We start from the raw sequence: 16,102 nt of genomic DNA on the forward strand, positions 1-16,102 counted from the left end.
TTTTTCAGATTAGACTTGTGCCTGAAAGTATTTTTAGTTTTGGCCCTTTCACATGTTATGCATTTTCACATCTTTTAATTTATCTTTTGTATGCATTCCATATTGCAAATGTAAGAAGTAGAAACTTTTAACACATTTAAAAAGTTGGGGAGAGATTTAGGAATATACCGTGTTTTTCACTCCATAAGACGCACCTGACCATAAGACTCGCCTAGGTTTTAGAGGAGAAAAACAAGAAAAAAAATATTCTGAACCAATGGACTGCGGACACAGTACAGGGGATGACCATGGACTGCGGACACAGTACAGGGGATGACCATGGACTGCGGACACAGTACAGGGGATGACCATGGACTGCGGACACAGTACAGGGGATGACCATGGACTGCGGACACAGTACAGGGGATGACCAAGAGACTGCGGACACAGTACAGGGGATGACCATGGACTGCGGACACAGTACAGGGGATGACCATGGACTGCGGACACAGTACAGGGGATGACCATGGACTGCGGACACAGTACAGGGGATGCCCAAGAGACTGCGGACACAGTACAGGGGATGCCCAAGAGACTGCGGACACAGTACAGGGGATGCCCAAGAGACTGCGGACACAGTACAGGGGATGCCCAAGAGACTGCGGACACAGTACAGGGGATGCCCAAGAGACTGCGGACACAGTACAGGGGATGCCCAAGAGACTGCGGACCTTTGGGGAGGGAGGGGGATCGGGTACCTGTCAGGTACCCGCTCCCACTTCCGCGGAGTTGTCATTCCTTCTTCCCACGCCAGCTTCTGTGACAGCCGGGTGCCCACTGCGCATGCGCGAAAAGCACTGCGCTTTGTGAATGGCCCAGAGCCTTCTGGGACCTGTCATGTGTCCCAGAAGACGCCGGACCATTCACAAAGCACAGCACTTCTCACGCATGCGCAGTGGGCACCCGGCTGTCACAGAAGCTGGCGCGGGAAGACTACAGCGCTGGAGCAAGGAACAGGTAAGGTCCTGCAGGAGAGAAGAGCTGAGTGGCCGGCCCGGTATTCTGACATGGTGGCTGCAGAAATACCGGACCGGCCGCTTTATATTCGCTCCATAAGACGCACTGACATTTTTTTCCCCCCTTTTTTTGAGGGAAAAAAGTGCGTCTTATGGAGCGAACAATACGGTAGATTGTTCCTGGTACATATAGTAAACGTTCTAAAATGATTCATATGTCTACCATTCAAGTAGACCTTTCTTTTTGTCCATACATGGTAAAGCAACAGGTTCTGTACTGCTCAGAGGTGTGGACCTTTTTGAAAAAACTACTTGTCCAGGGACTAAATCAGGGCCCCAATCTACTTGGCCCTCCATGACAATCTACTTCTCCAGATTAAAAAAAAAAAAAAAATTTAATCAAAACTGTATTTAAATCGTAGGTGATTTTAGGAATGTCTGGGGCTTTTAAAAAGAAAAGAGGCTTTATATGGCGACTTAAACAGCTCAATGTTAAAAATATTACACGTTTATATCCTCCCCTCCCTGCCTGTCTCCAGCACCGCACCCGGGGACTAGCAGGGAGGAGAGAGACCTTGCAGTGTAACGAGCACCAATTGGCTGCTAATATGGAAAGGGTGGGTCAGGGCTTATATTTTATCCCTTTCATTGCCAGAGCCGTTTTTGTGTTTTTTGCACACGTTTAAAAAAATCATTTTAGGCCTAAAGATTACATAAACCCCCAAATATTAATGTTCTGAAAGCAGAGACCCTAGAGAATAAAATAGTGGTAGTTCCAATTTAATTTTAGGGCACAGAAAGCAATAAATTGCCTTACTTTTTTGTAAAATATAAAAGATGAGGTTGCAGCGAGTAAATGGATATGCAACTTGTCAAACCTTAAATTTGTGCGCGCTTGTGAAATGGCAACGAACTTCAGTACCCTATATTTTTTTTTTTTTTTTTATAGTTCGACACTTTTAAAGCTCCTTATAGGTCACCAGTTTAGTGTTACAGAGGAGGTCGGGTGCTAGATTTATTGCACTCATTCTGGCGTGCGCGGCAATATGTAACGTGTATCGCAATCGACGGTTTCATGTGTAGGTGCCCCAGCATGTGCTTTTACGTTTGTAGGTGCGTATATGTGGGGGCCTCAATTTTTTTGGGGAGTGGGGGGATGGTATGTTCTTGGGTGTAACTTTTTTTTTTTTTTTATCACATAGGGGACAATGTCCCCTATGTGATGATTTTTGGTGACCCTGGATGTCTCCCCTCTGCTCCACTGGGGATTGCTCTTTCCCGGAGATTGCATTACAATCTCTCAACAGGGACCCGGAAGTGACATAACATCACTCCCGGGTCAGCAGGTGGGCAAGCAGAGCCCGGGAGACCTCATGACAGGGGCGCGGAGAGGCGGGTATTGTGGAAGCAATTGGCTGCAGCGCTGCTGCTGATTGCTTCACCTAACAGGTGAGCCCTGCTGCTTGGCCACAGCAGGGCTAAAGTTAGAAACGGCCTGCCCGGCTCCCAGAACTAAATGTCCCGGGCGTTGGGCGATAGGAATCCAACATCCCTGCTGCTCCCTCCCCTGCCACTTTGTTTAGCATGCTGGGAGTAAGGAAAGGAAGCTCAGAAGTACTACAGAGCTTTTCGCCCCACCCCATGACCTGGTGCTGAGCCAATTGCTAAGCAGCAGTGTTGTCATATGCTTCTCCTTTCTTCTATTCCCAAATGGAATGGAAAAGGAGCAAAGGAATAAGAATATTTTCTGCTGAGGAAGATGAGATGTTTCCAACAAACCTACTTGGTACGTGTGTGTTAATAACCTCTCGGTCACATCAAGTGAGATTTGGCATGCCATGTTCGTGCCATGCAACTTGCAAATCGTATGCAAAGTCGCACCCTATTGTCCACTATTACAGCGGTCATATCAGTGGAGTTCCGACTTGGTCGGAGCTGCACCAATTTTTAAAGTAGTGCATGTGCTACTTTTGTTGCGATTTGCATAGATATCTGTGTCAGATGTCTTGCAAATCGTAATGAAATTGGTATGTCCCCCGACCTTGAAATCTTCACTGTAAATCACACGATTTCTAAATTGGCTTTGGTGTGACCGGGGGTAAGCCTCGTAGTAACTAATGAGGTTTCTAATTCTAAAGTGTTTATCATGTCAATATAAAGACATTTGAATAGGTCCAACAGAGAATGCTTACCATCATATTTGCATTATATAATTCTACCCTGTATGTTGTATAGGGGTAAAGTGGATTTGCACAAGAAAAAGCTTGAATGTATTTGGAGAACTAATATGTTTAATCCATGTCCTCATAGGTGCCTGGTGAAAAGCTGCACAAGAAGACACAACATCCCTTTTTCCAGTATCAATTTGGCCTTAATAGGACTTACCAGCATTCATATTTTTACTGCAAATACTCGGAGTGCTAGTTGTGTATATTTCAAGTCCAGAAAAATCACTTTCACATTTTAGCAACAGGAAAAAATGTGCCATGTAATTTTGAAGTGTGTACTGCCTTGATGGTTGGTTTGAATAAAATATTTTATATTTATCACAACTGCCTTTTGTCAACCTTCCTCTAACAAGACTACTGTCCACTCACAAAAGTAAACTCCCTTTATTTTATTTATTTGAATAATTTGTACAGTTTTCCAAGGGTTTTTGTACACCGTGAATATTAATATTTACAGCCATATTTGCTGATTTGTATTGCTTATTAATGTGACTTGGGTGTTGCGATAATGAAAACAAACTATTGTCTTGTTCAGTAAAACGGTATAAAGAGCAACGAAGATTTACAACAGCTTTTAAGAGTCTTATGTTTGGTGACCAGCTACCTAATTCCCAGATGTTTAGTGGTAATATCAGTGGGCATGAATTTGCACACATCTGTCACAGCCATTACAAGGGGTTTTAGTTTTCTAACTTGCAGAATGTGGCAGGAATGAGATCATCCAAGGTCTGAGCACCTAGCACTCAAGTTGGAGGAAACTGAACCCAAGAATTATGGCTGAGAGGACTTGCTGCTGGATTCCAAGAGAAGTAACAAGTCAAAAGATCTGCCAGGCCACTAAACTACACCTATCCCTTAAATATTAGTTTTTTGGAAGACTAACTTCTGCTAAATATCCTCACCCTATGTGACTCCATACATTTTATGTAATGTTGTTATTATTATACAGGATTTTTATAGCACCAACAGTTTGTGCAGCACTTTACAAATATATGTTTAAATCATATCCGTTTTAATACATTTTTTTTTTTTTTTTTTTGTAGCAGTACCATATTGGATATGTGGATGCCACTGATGATACATCAACTTGTGGTTGTATTCTAATGCAGTTGCTACATGGGTTACTGTGAACACATTACACTATTTACCACATTTCTTAATTTGAAAAGTTTATAGGAAATCTGTGGTCACATCCAGTGACCACCTGTACCTGCAACAGCAAACTGGCCTGGTCTTCCCTGTGGACCTACCCTAATTTGCGTGTGTGTGGGTTGTGGTGTTTTTTTTTTGTTTTGTTTTTTTTGTGTGTTTTAAGATTCTTAAAGTGCTCTCATTTTACTACAAAGTTAGACCAATAATTATTTATTAGTGAATTCTTTTCTCTGGGTTCATTGATGGACATTTTTCACATTTGGATTATACTGCTGGAGTAGAGTACTGTTTGCAAACCACCTCACTTTCTGAATAGCTTGGTTTTGCGATGGAGAAGAGTTTCTTGCCGCTGTTATTTGCAAGTTTATTGGCTCTCATCCTCCCCTCTAATTACAGCTTTTGGACTTCCCAATTGTGATCAAAAGAGATCTGCCCTTCAATGAATGAAAGAAAAAGTAGAATTTTTTTTTTTTACTTTTACTCCCTGCCGCAAAATACTTTTCTGTGAGTTGACTGATGTAGTACCTGCACCTAGTGTCCCACTCTCTCTGCAGGTAACACTGGGGTTTATTTACTAAAGCTGGTTCACTCAGAATCTTGTGCACTTCTGCATAGAAATCAGCTTCCAGGTTTTATTGCTAAAGCTTAATTGAACAAGCTGAGGTTAGAAGCTGTTTGGCAGCCATGCATAGGGGCACGAGCTTCTGAGTAAACCAGCTTTTGTAAACAAACCCAAGTATGTAGAACTCAACTGTGAATCAGAGAGTGCCATGTCAGTGAACTTGGAGAGAGATAATTTAAGCTGGCCATAGACAGATCAAAATTTGACTGGTTCAATTACAATGCAATGCTCCAGCAAGGAGGATTCCTCCAGCCACCTTGTTTGTGTGGATTGAGAAATCTGACCAACAGTCTATGGCCAGTTTTACAAAACATCCTATCATTTCACAAATGCACTGGATTGCTATAGCTTATATTTGCTTCATTAGGTTCAACTCCACCCAACGCTAATACCTCAATTTTGTGCAGTTGCTAGCAAATGGCATCATATGATTCCTTCTTGATCCATATGGGAGATTTTTAGTAGCTCAGTTGTGCTACCAAAATCAATGATTATATGAAAGGATAAGCAAACCATTGATAAGGAAATTAAATAAATGGCTCCTTATGGGGTAGCATGTAGTAGAAATCAACATCACATGATCGTGTGATGCTCCATTCATGTTTGATTGATAGCTGAAAGATGTCACTAAAGGCTACTAGTGTAGCGTAGGTTACTCCAAAAGCTATTTTGTTTTTTTTTCTTCAATCGTGCTTCTCCTAGCAATCAATGACTGGTGGTTTTTGTAGCAGGTCACTAGTTAAAGCTCTTAGTAGCAAGAGATGAAAATCAATGGCGTGTAGCTTGTGTTAGTTTATATCTCTCAGGGACTCAGTAGTAAAACATTATTGCAAGGATTCCCAAATCGGATTGTTTATCAGGTATAAAGCCTATTAATGAGGTCACAAATACCACAATTGATTTTCTATATTGTAATGATAAACGACTTTGGGATCCAGCTGCCACAGATCCTGTCATTGTAGCCTCCAAGGACTGGAGTGGAAACAATTTGCCTTATGAAATAAACTTGTGTAGGCAGGCTGTGATCCTTACACTAGTTCACTATGACTATATCCTGACGGATGCTCAAATGGAGAATAACAACCAGATTTGTATAAACCTATTATGTCTTCTGTAAGAGAGCTGGTCAAGGCTGGGCTTCGACAGTACTCTGAATATTTAGCCTTAATTTATACTAATCATGAAGGCTGTCATTTAAAAGATGTCTGCTTGACCCCTCATTTAAATTTACTAACCATTATTTACCACTTCAGTTTAAGGCTGCATTCACACTTGAGCGATTTGTAGCTTGAAGCTCCAAAAACACTCAAACTTAAAAAATTCAATTGTTCTCTATGGTGCCTGTTCACACCTGATTGTGTAAACCGCATAGAGAGAAATTTATATTTTAAGATTTGTGCGGTTTTGGAGCTTCAAGCTACAAATTGCTCAAGTGTGAATGCAGCCTAAATATCCAGGGTTATACTAGTCTTCAACTGCCTGATCTTGCATGATTCCTCGGAGGAGTTGAGTATCTTTATTCAATTGTAGATGTTTTCACTTTAAATACCCAAACATGCAGATGAAATAAACAGGAATTTTTCTTTTCACATGATTGGATAACTGAAGGGAATCTTCACTCAATTTTATTATTGGCTTCATTATCTTCAAACTCTTGAAAATGCTTGGTAGTGTTCAATAACCGAGCCCTGTAGTTATCATGAACAAAACATGGGGTTCTTATAGTTAATATGAACACTCAAAAGCGAATACAGTGTTTTAACAAATACAAGTGCACCTGTGCCCTGACTATAGACAATAAGTGATTTAAATAACTTCTTTAGAACAAGTCATCCCTGACATCTAGGTGCATGTACTGTGAAGTAACTCATTCGGAAAATTTACAACAAAGAGTCTAGTTGGGTTTTAGGGCACATTCACACTTCATTACATTGCGGTAATGGTTTGTCTGCGGCCTATTCATTTTTGGCTGTCTTACCGCAATGCTCATTGATACAATACGATGGTGGGAATGGATCCTATTGGGTTTTTAATAGCTTATAGCCCCTGCTGTGTGTTTACATTACAGGGAAGGCAAGATGCCAATTTTCTGTTGCAATAGAAAAAGCGCTAAGGTGCAAATGCGCCTGCTTATGTACTTGAAGATAAGTTTCTCCATAATGTTTATTGACACAGAGGTGAATAAGGGCTTGCTTTACGGTGCTTTTGCTGCCTGTAGCATGTAAATACATCCATGTGCATTGTCGGGGTACAAGTTTACGTTAAGACCAAATATCCAGAGTCTGACATAAACCTGGTTTTGACTGGCTTTCTGTTTAAGGGCTTATGGTGTAAAGCTGGTTAAATCCATTCCTACAAATATTTCATACCTAGCTGTCGAAGGTGCTTATCTACAGAATCTGAAAGAACTCTGCCCACAAATATTAAATGTATTTCTCCATGTCAAATATCAGCCAAGTAAAAGCCTGCATTGAAAAATGCCAAGGATAGAAGCTTGAATCTGTAGGATACGTAAAGCTGGTCACACGTTATATATTCATTGTACAAATGATGTATTCCAGGCTGACAAGATGCACTTTTTAGCTGAGCTGAACTGAAATCTTAATGTGTTTGGTACACTTGGAATCCAGTGCAGTCATACAAATTAGATGAACTTGTACAAAAAATTGTTGGAAGCATTGAAACCTAGATCTAAACTGTGAAGGCAACACTTTGTTTTGGGTTTTTTTCAGCTTATTTTTATGTTTTTTTTTTTTTTTTTTTTGTACTATTCAGCTGGAAAATACCGCATCTGTCATATCCTAAATGGGCCTTCTGGGGAGATCTCAAGAAAATGATCACACTGCAGTTATGCATTTGAAAAACTCTATATTTTTTGAAAAATGTGAAGTTTTTTTTTTTAATGAATATTGGACTGCACTAAATTCTGTTCATGTGTTTGTTTTCCAAGATGTTCACCTTTTCTAATAGTTTTCCTTTTCCCTATAACTAGGCCAGTGGTCAGAGCTGTCATTTATTTTATCAGGCAATATGACACCAAGCAAAACCATTTCTACCATGGAAGAAGTGTTGTGTGCATTATGAGGCCAAAAAGGAGCCACAATGTAGTATGGGGACAGGTTTTTAAAATCAGCATAAGGCCTGTAGAACACTGCTGCCAAAATGCAGTGTCTTCAGACATACAGGTGTTTTTTTTTTTCTTTTTTTGTTTTTGCATTCTAGATGCAACCCATTTTTTTTTTTTTTCAACATACCTGTACACACAGGCGTGTAAAATGTGCTGCGTATAGACGATTAAAAATGGAAAAAAATCTGGGTTGCCAGTTAGTATGTTAAGTGCGTACATACATATGCGTGCAAATCTTAATTTGAAGAGATTAGAAGTTATTTTACTTGTGTATGTGCAAATACACACAAATTGGTGCAAAATAAACACCTGAAATTTCGGCCAGGAATACTGAAGTGCAAGTACAAAAAAAGTGTCCCTTTTTAAATGAATGAAGCTTATGGCTTGTGTGAGATCCCCCTCTAGTGGTTAAATAGTATTTTACTGTAAACTATCTCTGATCATTTCTAATGCGTTTGCTTACAGTAAGATAAAAATGGAGGAGCTGTGATAACGGGTGTAGGGGGGTCACAAAATATTGTAAATCCCCTTTTCATATCATATTTCTCTTGATCACTCTGCTTCTCCAAATGGAGAGACACATGGGAGTCTTTAGCAACATTTAGCAAGTCTGAGCTTCTAGATTGTAAGCTCTAACCAGCAGGGTCCTCTGTTTCCTGTTGTACCAAATTGTATTCTAACTGTAATGTCAACCTTCATTTTGTAAAGCGCTGCACAAACTGTTGGCGCTATATAAATCCTGTATAATAATGAATTGCTGTACCTTTAGGCCCCATGCACATAGGACATTACAGAAAAAAAACTCTCCTAGAAGCTGTCCTCCTTGCAGCAGCATTTTTGCAGAAAAACACCTGACACTTGTAAAAGTAATGCTTTTCCAAGCGTCAAGCGCTTGGGTGTTAATTGCTTTCATTGACCAGAATGATCATTTATTCTGGCCATTGAAATAAATTAACGCTCAATTGCTAAAGGTGCCTAGCGTTTAGCCGCATCAAGCGTTTTTTCTGCCAAGACACTGCTGCTCCTGGACGCACTGGCCCTGGGTTTTTTTTCCTGAGGGTAAATGGTACATCTACTAAAAGATTCTAAAAGTCTGTTCATGGACACGTAGGATAACATAGAGGGCTGTTTGGAAGCATTAAAAAAAAAAAAAACCTTCTGACGCCCCTAAAAGTGGCTGCAAAAACACCCTGTGTGCTGAGACCTTAAGGGAAGGGGCTACTGTCAAGGCAAACCTGCTCTCATTGTACTCAGTTTAGAGCCATGACACAGTGTGGCTTTACATGTATGCAAAAAAACTTGTTTTCAAACTTAACATGTTGATGCTGTTTTAAACATTATTATTATTATTATTTATTATTATTATTATTATTTTTTTTTTATATTAGCTGGAAAGTGTTCTGGAAGATTTTTTTTTTTTTTTTGTATTGCTTTGATAATCCCCTACCTGACTGAAATGGACATGGAAACAATATTGCTATTTTGCTCAAGATATGTTTGACCTCAGATCTGAATGCTTTTAAGGGAAAAAAAAATTTGAATGTAATATTTCTTAAATGTACTTTTTTTTTTTTTTTTTTTTTTTTTTTTTTACAGGCCAGACCTAGTTTGCTTCAGTACTGAGTGTAATAACAGCATAATCCTTAAAGGTTCTGAAAGGAATGTGGATAAGACATTTAATTGATTATACTTTTAAAATTAAATGTGTCTTATTCATTTTTTAAATATATTATTATTTCACTTTCTAATTGTGTTATTTTGTTTTTCCATATTGGATTATAGCTGTGAAGCAAACCTGTACTCCATTTTAAACTTGTATATCTAAACGTCCTACCTTTAAACAAAGAAGAAAAAGAAAGCTTTCTATTATTAGAAAGTGAAACTATCTAATCGCACACAGTTTGTGTTATCTGCTTAGGTAGGATTATTTTTGAGGTTTTAAAACGAAGTACAAGTTCACTTGAAGCTTAACCTAGTACATTTCGGGTCATCTTGGATTTAGATATACTTTACGGTCCTTGAATGTGGTGTCTGCACTAGTTTGCTGTTTTTATTGAGTCTAAGCCCTGGTTCACACCGATGCAGTGCGGAATTCACAGCGTTTTCTGTGCGAATTCTGCACCGCATCAGAATCTCACCCCGTTCATGCAAACCGCTGCGGGTGTGTATGTCTGATTCTAGTACGGACCCAAAAAAGGGTCCTGCACATTTTTGGTGCAGTGTGATTACAGCCATTCAAAATGTATGGCTCCGATCGCACCGCACACAAATCACATGTGATTCGCACAGTAATGCTGTGCGGTTCCTGTGCTGATCACATGCGATATACTGCACCGCATATATGTGAACCCAGGCTGAGGGAGAGATTTACTAACACTGGAGCACTGGTGCAGCTGTACATGTTAGTCAATCGGCGTCTAACTTCAGCTTGTTCAATTAAGGTTTGGCAATAAAATCTAAAAGCGGATTGTTTTCTATGCAGAACTGCACCAGGTTTTGCACTCTCCAGTGTTAGTAAATCAACCCCTAAGTATATTTTGTTCAGGTACAGAAAATACATGTTGAGCTTGTCAGGAATTGATTTCCTGTACACTGAACTGAAATATCAAACATAATCTATTACAGCTATCTTCTGTAAACTACAAAATCTATACAATGGAGATGAGGAGAGAGGAAAGGGTTTGTAGTCCAAATCGGGAGAGCATCCTAGAGTGACAATGCTGCTCTTCCGTATGTGCAGTACATTGCATAAGCATTGTCATCCTAGGAAGGGAAAAAGTGATACTGGAAGGATCACCAGGTGAAAATAAAGAAATAAAGCTAGAATAAACGGTAACTAAAACCAGTACGTCCAAGAACTTTGGGGAAGAAATACATTTTAGCATTGTGGTAGCAAAATGTTACGCACTTAAGTGTGTTGCTTTGAATGGCACCCCAAAGCACTAAGGTAATGCAGCTCCAATGCAGGAGTTACAGAGCACCCCAACACATGGTAATGCATTACCATGGGTTGTTGTGTGCTGCATCAGAACAAATGTTGCATGTGCACTTTTTTTTGTTCTTTCTGGTGCATTGGATGTCCATTCAAAATGAATGGGCTGCCTTAATATGAAACAATGTGCGTTAAAGCAATGCACAAAAAGGGCAAAGTGTGAATGAGCCTTTTATTCCTTTTTTTTTGTTTTGTCTTTAGGTTTAGATACACTTTGAGAAATTGTCAAAGTAACAATTAAGGTATGAAGTGCAATACAAATGTTTTTCTATTAATGGTGTACGATCATTCTTTCCTTTTTTAAGTGTTCCTGTGTTTTATTTTCTTTAATACAACATATATCCTGTGATATTCTAATTTATATTTAACATGTACAGATAATTGTTTTGAATGGATAAATGCACTTTTTAATTTCTGTGTAAATACAATAGGATACATGCTTCCTTTTCCGTGAATGATTACATTAAGCAGAGCCACAGACCTGCAATAACTTGGTAGTGATTTCTCAGAAACTGTTTTTCTATTGTACATAACCTATTCAATAAAAGTTTTTTGTTAATATTAAAGTGGTTTCTTCTGTATTTCTAGAACACAACTGTAGTTGCATTTTCTAGATGTTAACATGCAAACACCCTTAATGCCACCCATTCACCCAAAATGGAAATTTGACATCATTCTCCTCTTCCCTACACCCTCTTACATATTTTGCTGTTTTGTTTTTTTTTACTGGAAGTGGGTACATTTATACCAGCTTCCACATAACTCTCGCCTAGGCAAGGACAACATGCGCTTGGGGCATCTCCCCCCCACCCCCCCCCCCAATATCCCGAAACATGTGACATGTCCCAGGAGGCTGTAGGACCAGTCTCACTGCACTTGCCGTGTCTCACTGATCCAAGATGGCGGCGCCGTAGAGCTGAAGCCCAGCAAGGAATAGGCTGTGGGGAAGACAGCTTTGGAGTCCATGGACTGGGTAAGTAGCTGTGTCTTAAAAGTCAGCAGCTACAGAATTTTCAAAGTTCCTCTTTAAGGGCTTATGCACACGGCCACGGAAAAACATATTTTTTTTATTACACGTATGAATGCAGATGTGTTGGACAGCCATATACACAGCTGCAATAATTATACGTAAACCTGAGATGCAGTCAGATCCATAAAAGAAAAAAGTAGAAAAATCGGAATCTGAGCTTCTGCGTATGAACCGTATTTTTTTCTGTATGCATGCAAATGTTTCCATTTGTACAGAACAAATATACTTTGTTTTAGTGCAAGAACTGCCAGTGTCCTACCAATAGTGGCAATAGCCATCTGCATCCTAGCAACAGAGGATATTAAGCAGCAATAGCTATCCACATCCTAGCAACCGAGGAAACTAGGCAGCAATAGCCACCTGTAACAGAGGTTGTTAGCAATCGCCTGTTTCCTAGCAACTAAAGACACGACTCCAGTAGCTACCTGCATCTTAGCAACTGAAAACATTAGGCCCCAATAGCTACTTGTGTCATAGTAATCAATGGGCATTATTGCTGTACTCTTGTACACATATACAGTATAGGTGAAACATTACATATATACAGCGTACAGCATTTTACACACAGGATCATGCTGGTTAGACATATGCAATTTGTTTTGTTACTAATTGAAATTCGGACATTTTCATTAATCAGTGATTCGAATCTATCCGAATCACAATAGTGACAAATTTCAACCAATCCAAAATAAATTATAAAACAAATTTTCTCAATTCAAAATAAATTGCAATAAATACAGTAAGCTATAAAAGTGAAATAAGACGATGGGTCCTACTTAGGCTGCTTGTATATAATAGAATAGAAAAAAAAAATTAATAGAAGAATAGAAAGGAAGATAATTTAATAGAATACAAAAGAATAGAATAAAACAGAATAGCAAATGAAAGAATAGAATATAAAACAATAGAATACACTAAAATAAGAAAAAAAACATCCGTTTTCCAAAATTCAAGTAGTATGGAATAAAATATAGCCAGCTTTCGAATAGAAAGAGTATAGATGTCTTCTGAATTTCAAATAAAAGAGAATATAGCCATCTTCTAAAATTCGCATAGACTATAGCTGTTTTCCGAATCTCAAATAGAAAAGGAAAAAATAGAATGTAGCTGTCTTCCGAAATTTGAATAGAATAGAATAAAGCTGTCTTCGAATTTCAAATAGAACAAAATAGAATATAGCAGTCTTCCAGTGTTCAAATAGAATAAAATAGAATATATCTGTCTTCTGAAATTTGAACAGAATTGAAAGCATATAGCTGTGTTCTGAAATTTGAATAGAATACAATAGATGACATGAAATTATATTTTCATATAGAATAGAATATAGCCATCTTCCGAAATTCTAATTTCTAATAGAATATAACGGTCTTCTAAATTTCAAATAGAATATAGCTGTCTTCCGAAATTCGAATAGAATTTAAAATATAGCTGTGTTCTGAAATTATTAAATTAATAATGAATAAATAGAGTGTACAAAACCCTCTGACCATAAAATCACAATGAAAGTAAACAATAAAGTGATACAAATAATATCATCATCAATAAATAAAACCACCAATATAGTGGAAAAATAAAAACATATTCATAATCAAACAATGATATAACAGAAATGAAAGTCCACTCAAAAAGGGATATACAGGGCTCTACTTGGGGGCCAGTGTAGAATCTTGAGTGAAAATGAAATGCCGTAGTTCCACGTGTTTCAGTCTGAACTGAAACAAAGTTATTAAGAAATGAATCTGAAAAGAGACACATTTTTTTGTTGTGCACATATCCATTGCTGATAGGTTCTGCCAGTAAGATCATGTGTACTAATGGCCATATGTACCCTTATGGAATTCATCTGGACTTTCTGCTCCTGCTGAATCTGCCAAATTTTTCTCCAACTATGACCAATTTAAAAATAGTCTGGCTTCTGCAGGAGAAGATGGGCAGTAATCCACAACAAATCAAATTAAAAATGGCAATAATTGAAAACGCAAGGAAAAGGTTGACTTGTCAGGGATTTAGGAACACAGTGTGAGTCTTCAGGAATAGCTTGCAGAGGTATAAATATATAATATATAATTTGCTGCATTAAACTGTAATAATCACCTTTACCAAAAAGAAGCAAAGAAACTACTGATAATGCAGCAGTTTTTATGTAGAAATGAAGGAAATAAAAATACACTCACAAAACCAGGAGATAGAAGTTGTTCATCTAAAGACCAAGTCTAGTCCAGAGACCCCATGTCTCAGGATGTTTGGAGGAACTGCAATAGACTCGCACAATCTGGCTTCTGACCTCAGAAAGGAAGGAATCCTGTTTGCTTCTAGGTCACTGGAAGGGTAGGGTAGATTTATAAGGGTAGATTTAGACATATGTCCAAATCTCCCTTGCCTCTAAAGCCTGATTCACTTCTGGATCCACTCCAGAGACTATTGACAGCTTGCGAGGAAGTGATACAACGCCTCCTCGCTAACTGTTTTTATTCCCATTTTTGTTGACACTCACGCTACAATCACATGCATTGCAGGCGGTTTTGGGGTGTTTAAGGGTGCTTCTCCATTGACATGAATGGTGTAGCATTTGGCAGCCTTGCTGCCCACCAGTCACTACATGTCGGATCAACTTAGCCGCAGTCATGGCATGTAAACATCCCCCTTTGCTGCCTATTACAGCTTAGGAGGGGGTGGTTAGCAGGCGGCATAAAATGCATGGTTGAGCCGGCCACCCCCAAACTAAGTCTCAACTAGGCCTAAGGTATGATAGCCCAGCTGCAGAGTAAAAAAGGTATTACGCTTGCCTTACCCCTGCTTCCACTTGCAGCACCTAGGCCAGGGTGATGTCACATTCCAGCAAGAACACAAGGAGTTGAAGTGGAACTGCACTGCGACTGAGCACCACAAACCAAAAATGCTATGTAATTAATTTGTAATATTCAAAACAAACTCCTCCATCCATCCATGTCTCCATGCTTTCATTAGTTGAGAAATCATTTTGAAAACCACCTCCTGGCATTTCTGGCAGTGGCCATCTCGAGTAAGGGCAGATGATTCATGTAGCAGTTACTTCCTGAAATCCATCTATCCTTAGCTCAGGCTATGGCTGATCTGAGAACCCTCCCTCACCTCCTGAAGACTCCTGGGATGTATGACATCATTTGCCTAGGCATGGAAACCAGGAGGTAAATTTTGGAATGCAAAAATAAAAGGTTAAAACAAGTAAATATGATATACTTTCCTATCTCTTTACTGCTAATGCTAGCGGCATAAGGCTTAGAAATAGTCCATGTTGATTGAGAGAGCGAAGTTCCACATTAAGTGCAAAGTCTGCTTTGAAAAGGACCTGTTCTGTGGAAGCTGTGCCGAAAAAATGGCAAGCAAAGGATCAGTTACTAGTGTTGCCCAGTCTCTCTGAAGCTCGTATTTTACTCAGCACTGACTTACCATGCCTTGTTCTGCTCAGTGTGGTGGTGGCCATGTTGGTTGAGGCATGGCTTTGCTTCTTGATGTCAGGGCTGTCCATCTGTGTAGATATTCAGGTGCAGCTTTCTCTCCAGCAAGAAGAAAAGTGAGCAGCACAGTAGTGACATCACCAGATCTCATGCCAAATCTTGTGGGACTAGAAGTAAAAGGTAGAAGTAGAAGTGTCTTAGATGATGAGGCAGAGGAGGCGCACTGCTATTTTTGCAGGCAGATGTCAAGACAAAAAGTAAATATTTCAGGGTACTGCTTAGGCACAATGAACATTTCTTGATGTTCCCCATAAAATTGCAAATCTTTACTTTCAATTCGGGTGTCCTTTAAATATAGTAATTTCACAGTAAGAGAGCATTTTTGGTTTTTAACCACCTTATCACCACCACATTATATGTGGACGACAAGTGTGCCCATTTAATATTTGTGAAGAACAGCTCGGTTCACAGACTTTGTACAGAGCCGATTAGAAAGGCACTGTTCTTGGTTATCACAAC

At 39.2% G+C, this 16,102-nt stretch overlaps 1 protein-coding gene across 1 annotated transcript in view; it reads left to right on the top strand.

The window, feature by feature from the left end:
- Positions 1 to 3,547, top strand: part of ZNF654 (zinc finger protein 654) — a 39,124-nt gene extending 35,577 nt beyond the window's left edge. Inside the window, exon 9 of the mRNA XM_089682923.1 lies at positions 3,306 to 3,547. Within this exon, the coding sequence (XP_089539049.1) occupies positions 3,306 to 3,316 (11 nt within the window). The 3' untranslated portion in view covers positions 3,317 to 3,547. The remainder of the gene's footprint in view (positions 1 to 3,305) is intronic.
- Positions 3,548 to 16,102: the final 12,555 nt, after the last annotated feature.

The sequence above is a fragment of the Staurois parvus genome, unplaced genomic scaffold (genome assembly GCF_062004578.1).
Source record: "Staurois parvus isolate SC_StPar_1 unplaced genomic scaffold, SC_StPar_1.0 ptg000299l, whole genome shotgun sequence".
Classification (NCBI taxonomy): domain Eukaryota; kingdom Metazoa; phylum Chordata; class Amphibia; order Anura; family Ranidae; genus Staurois; species Staurois parvus.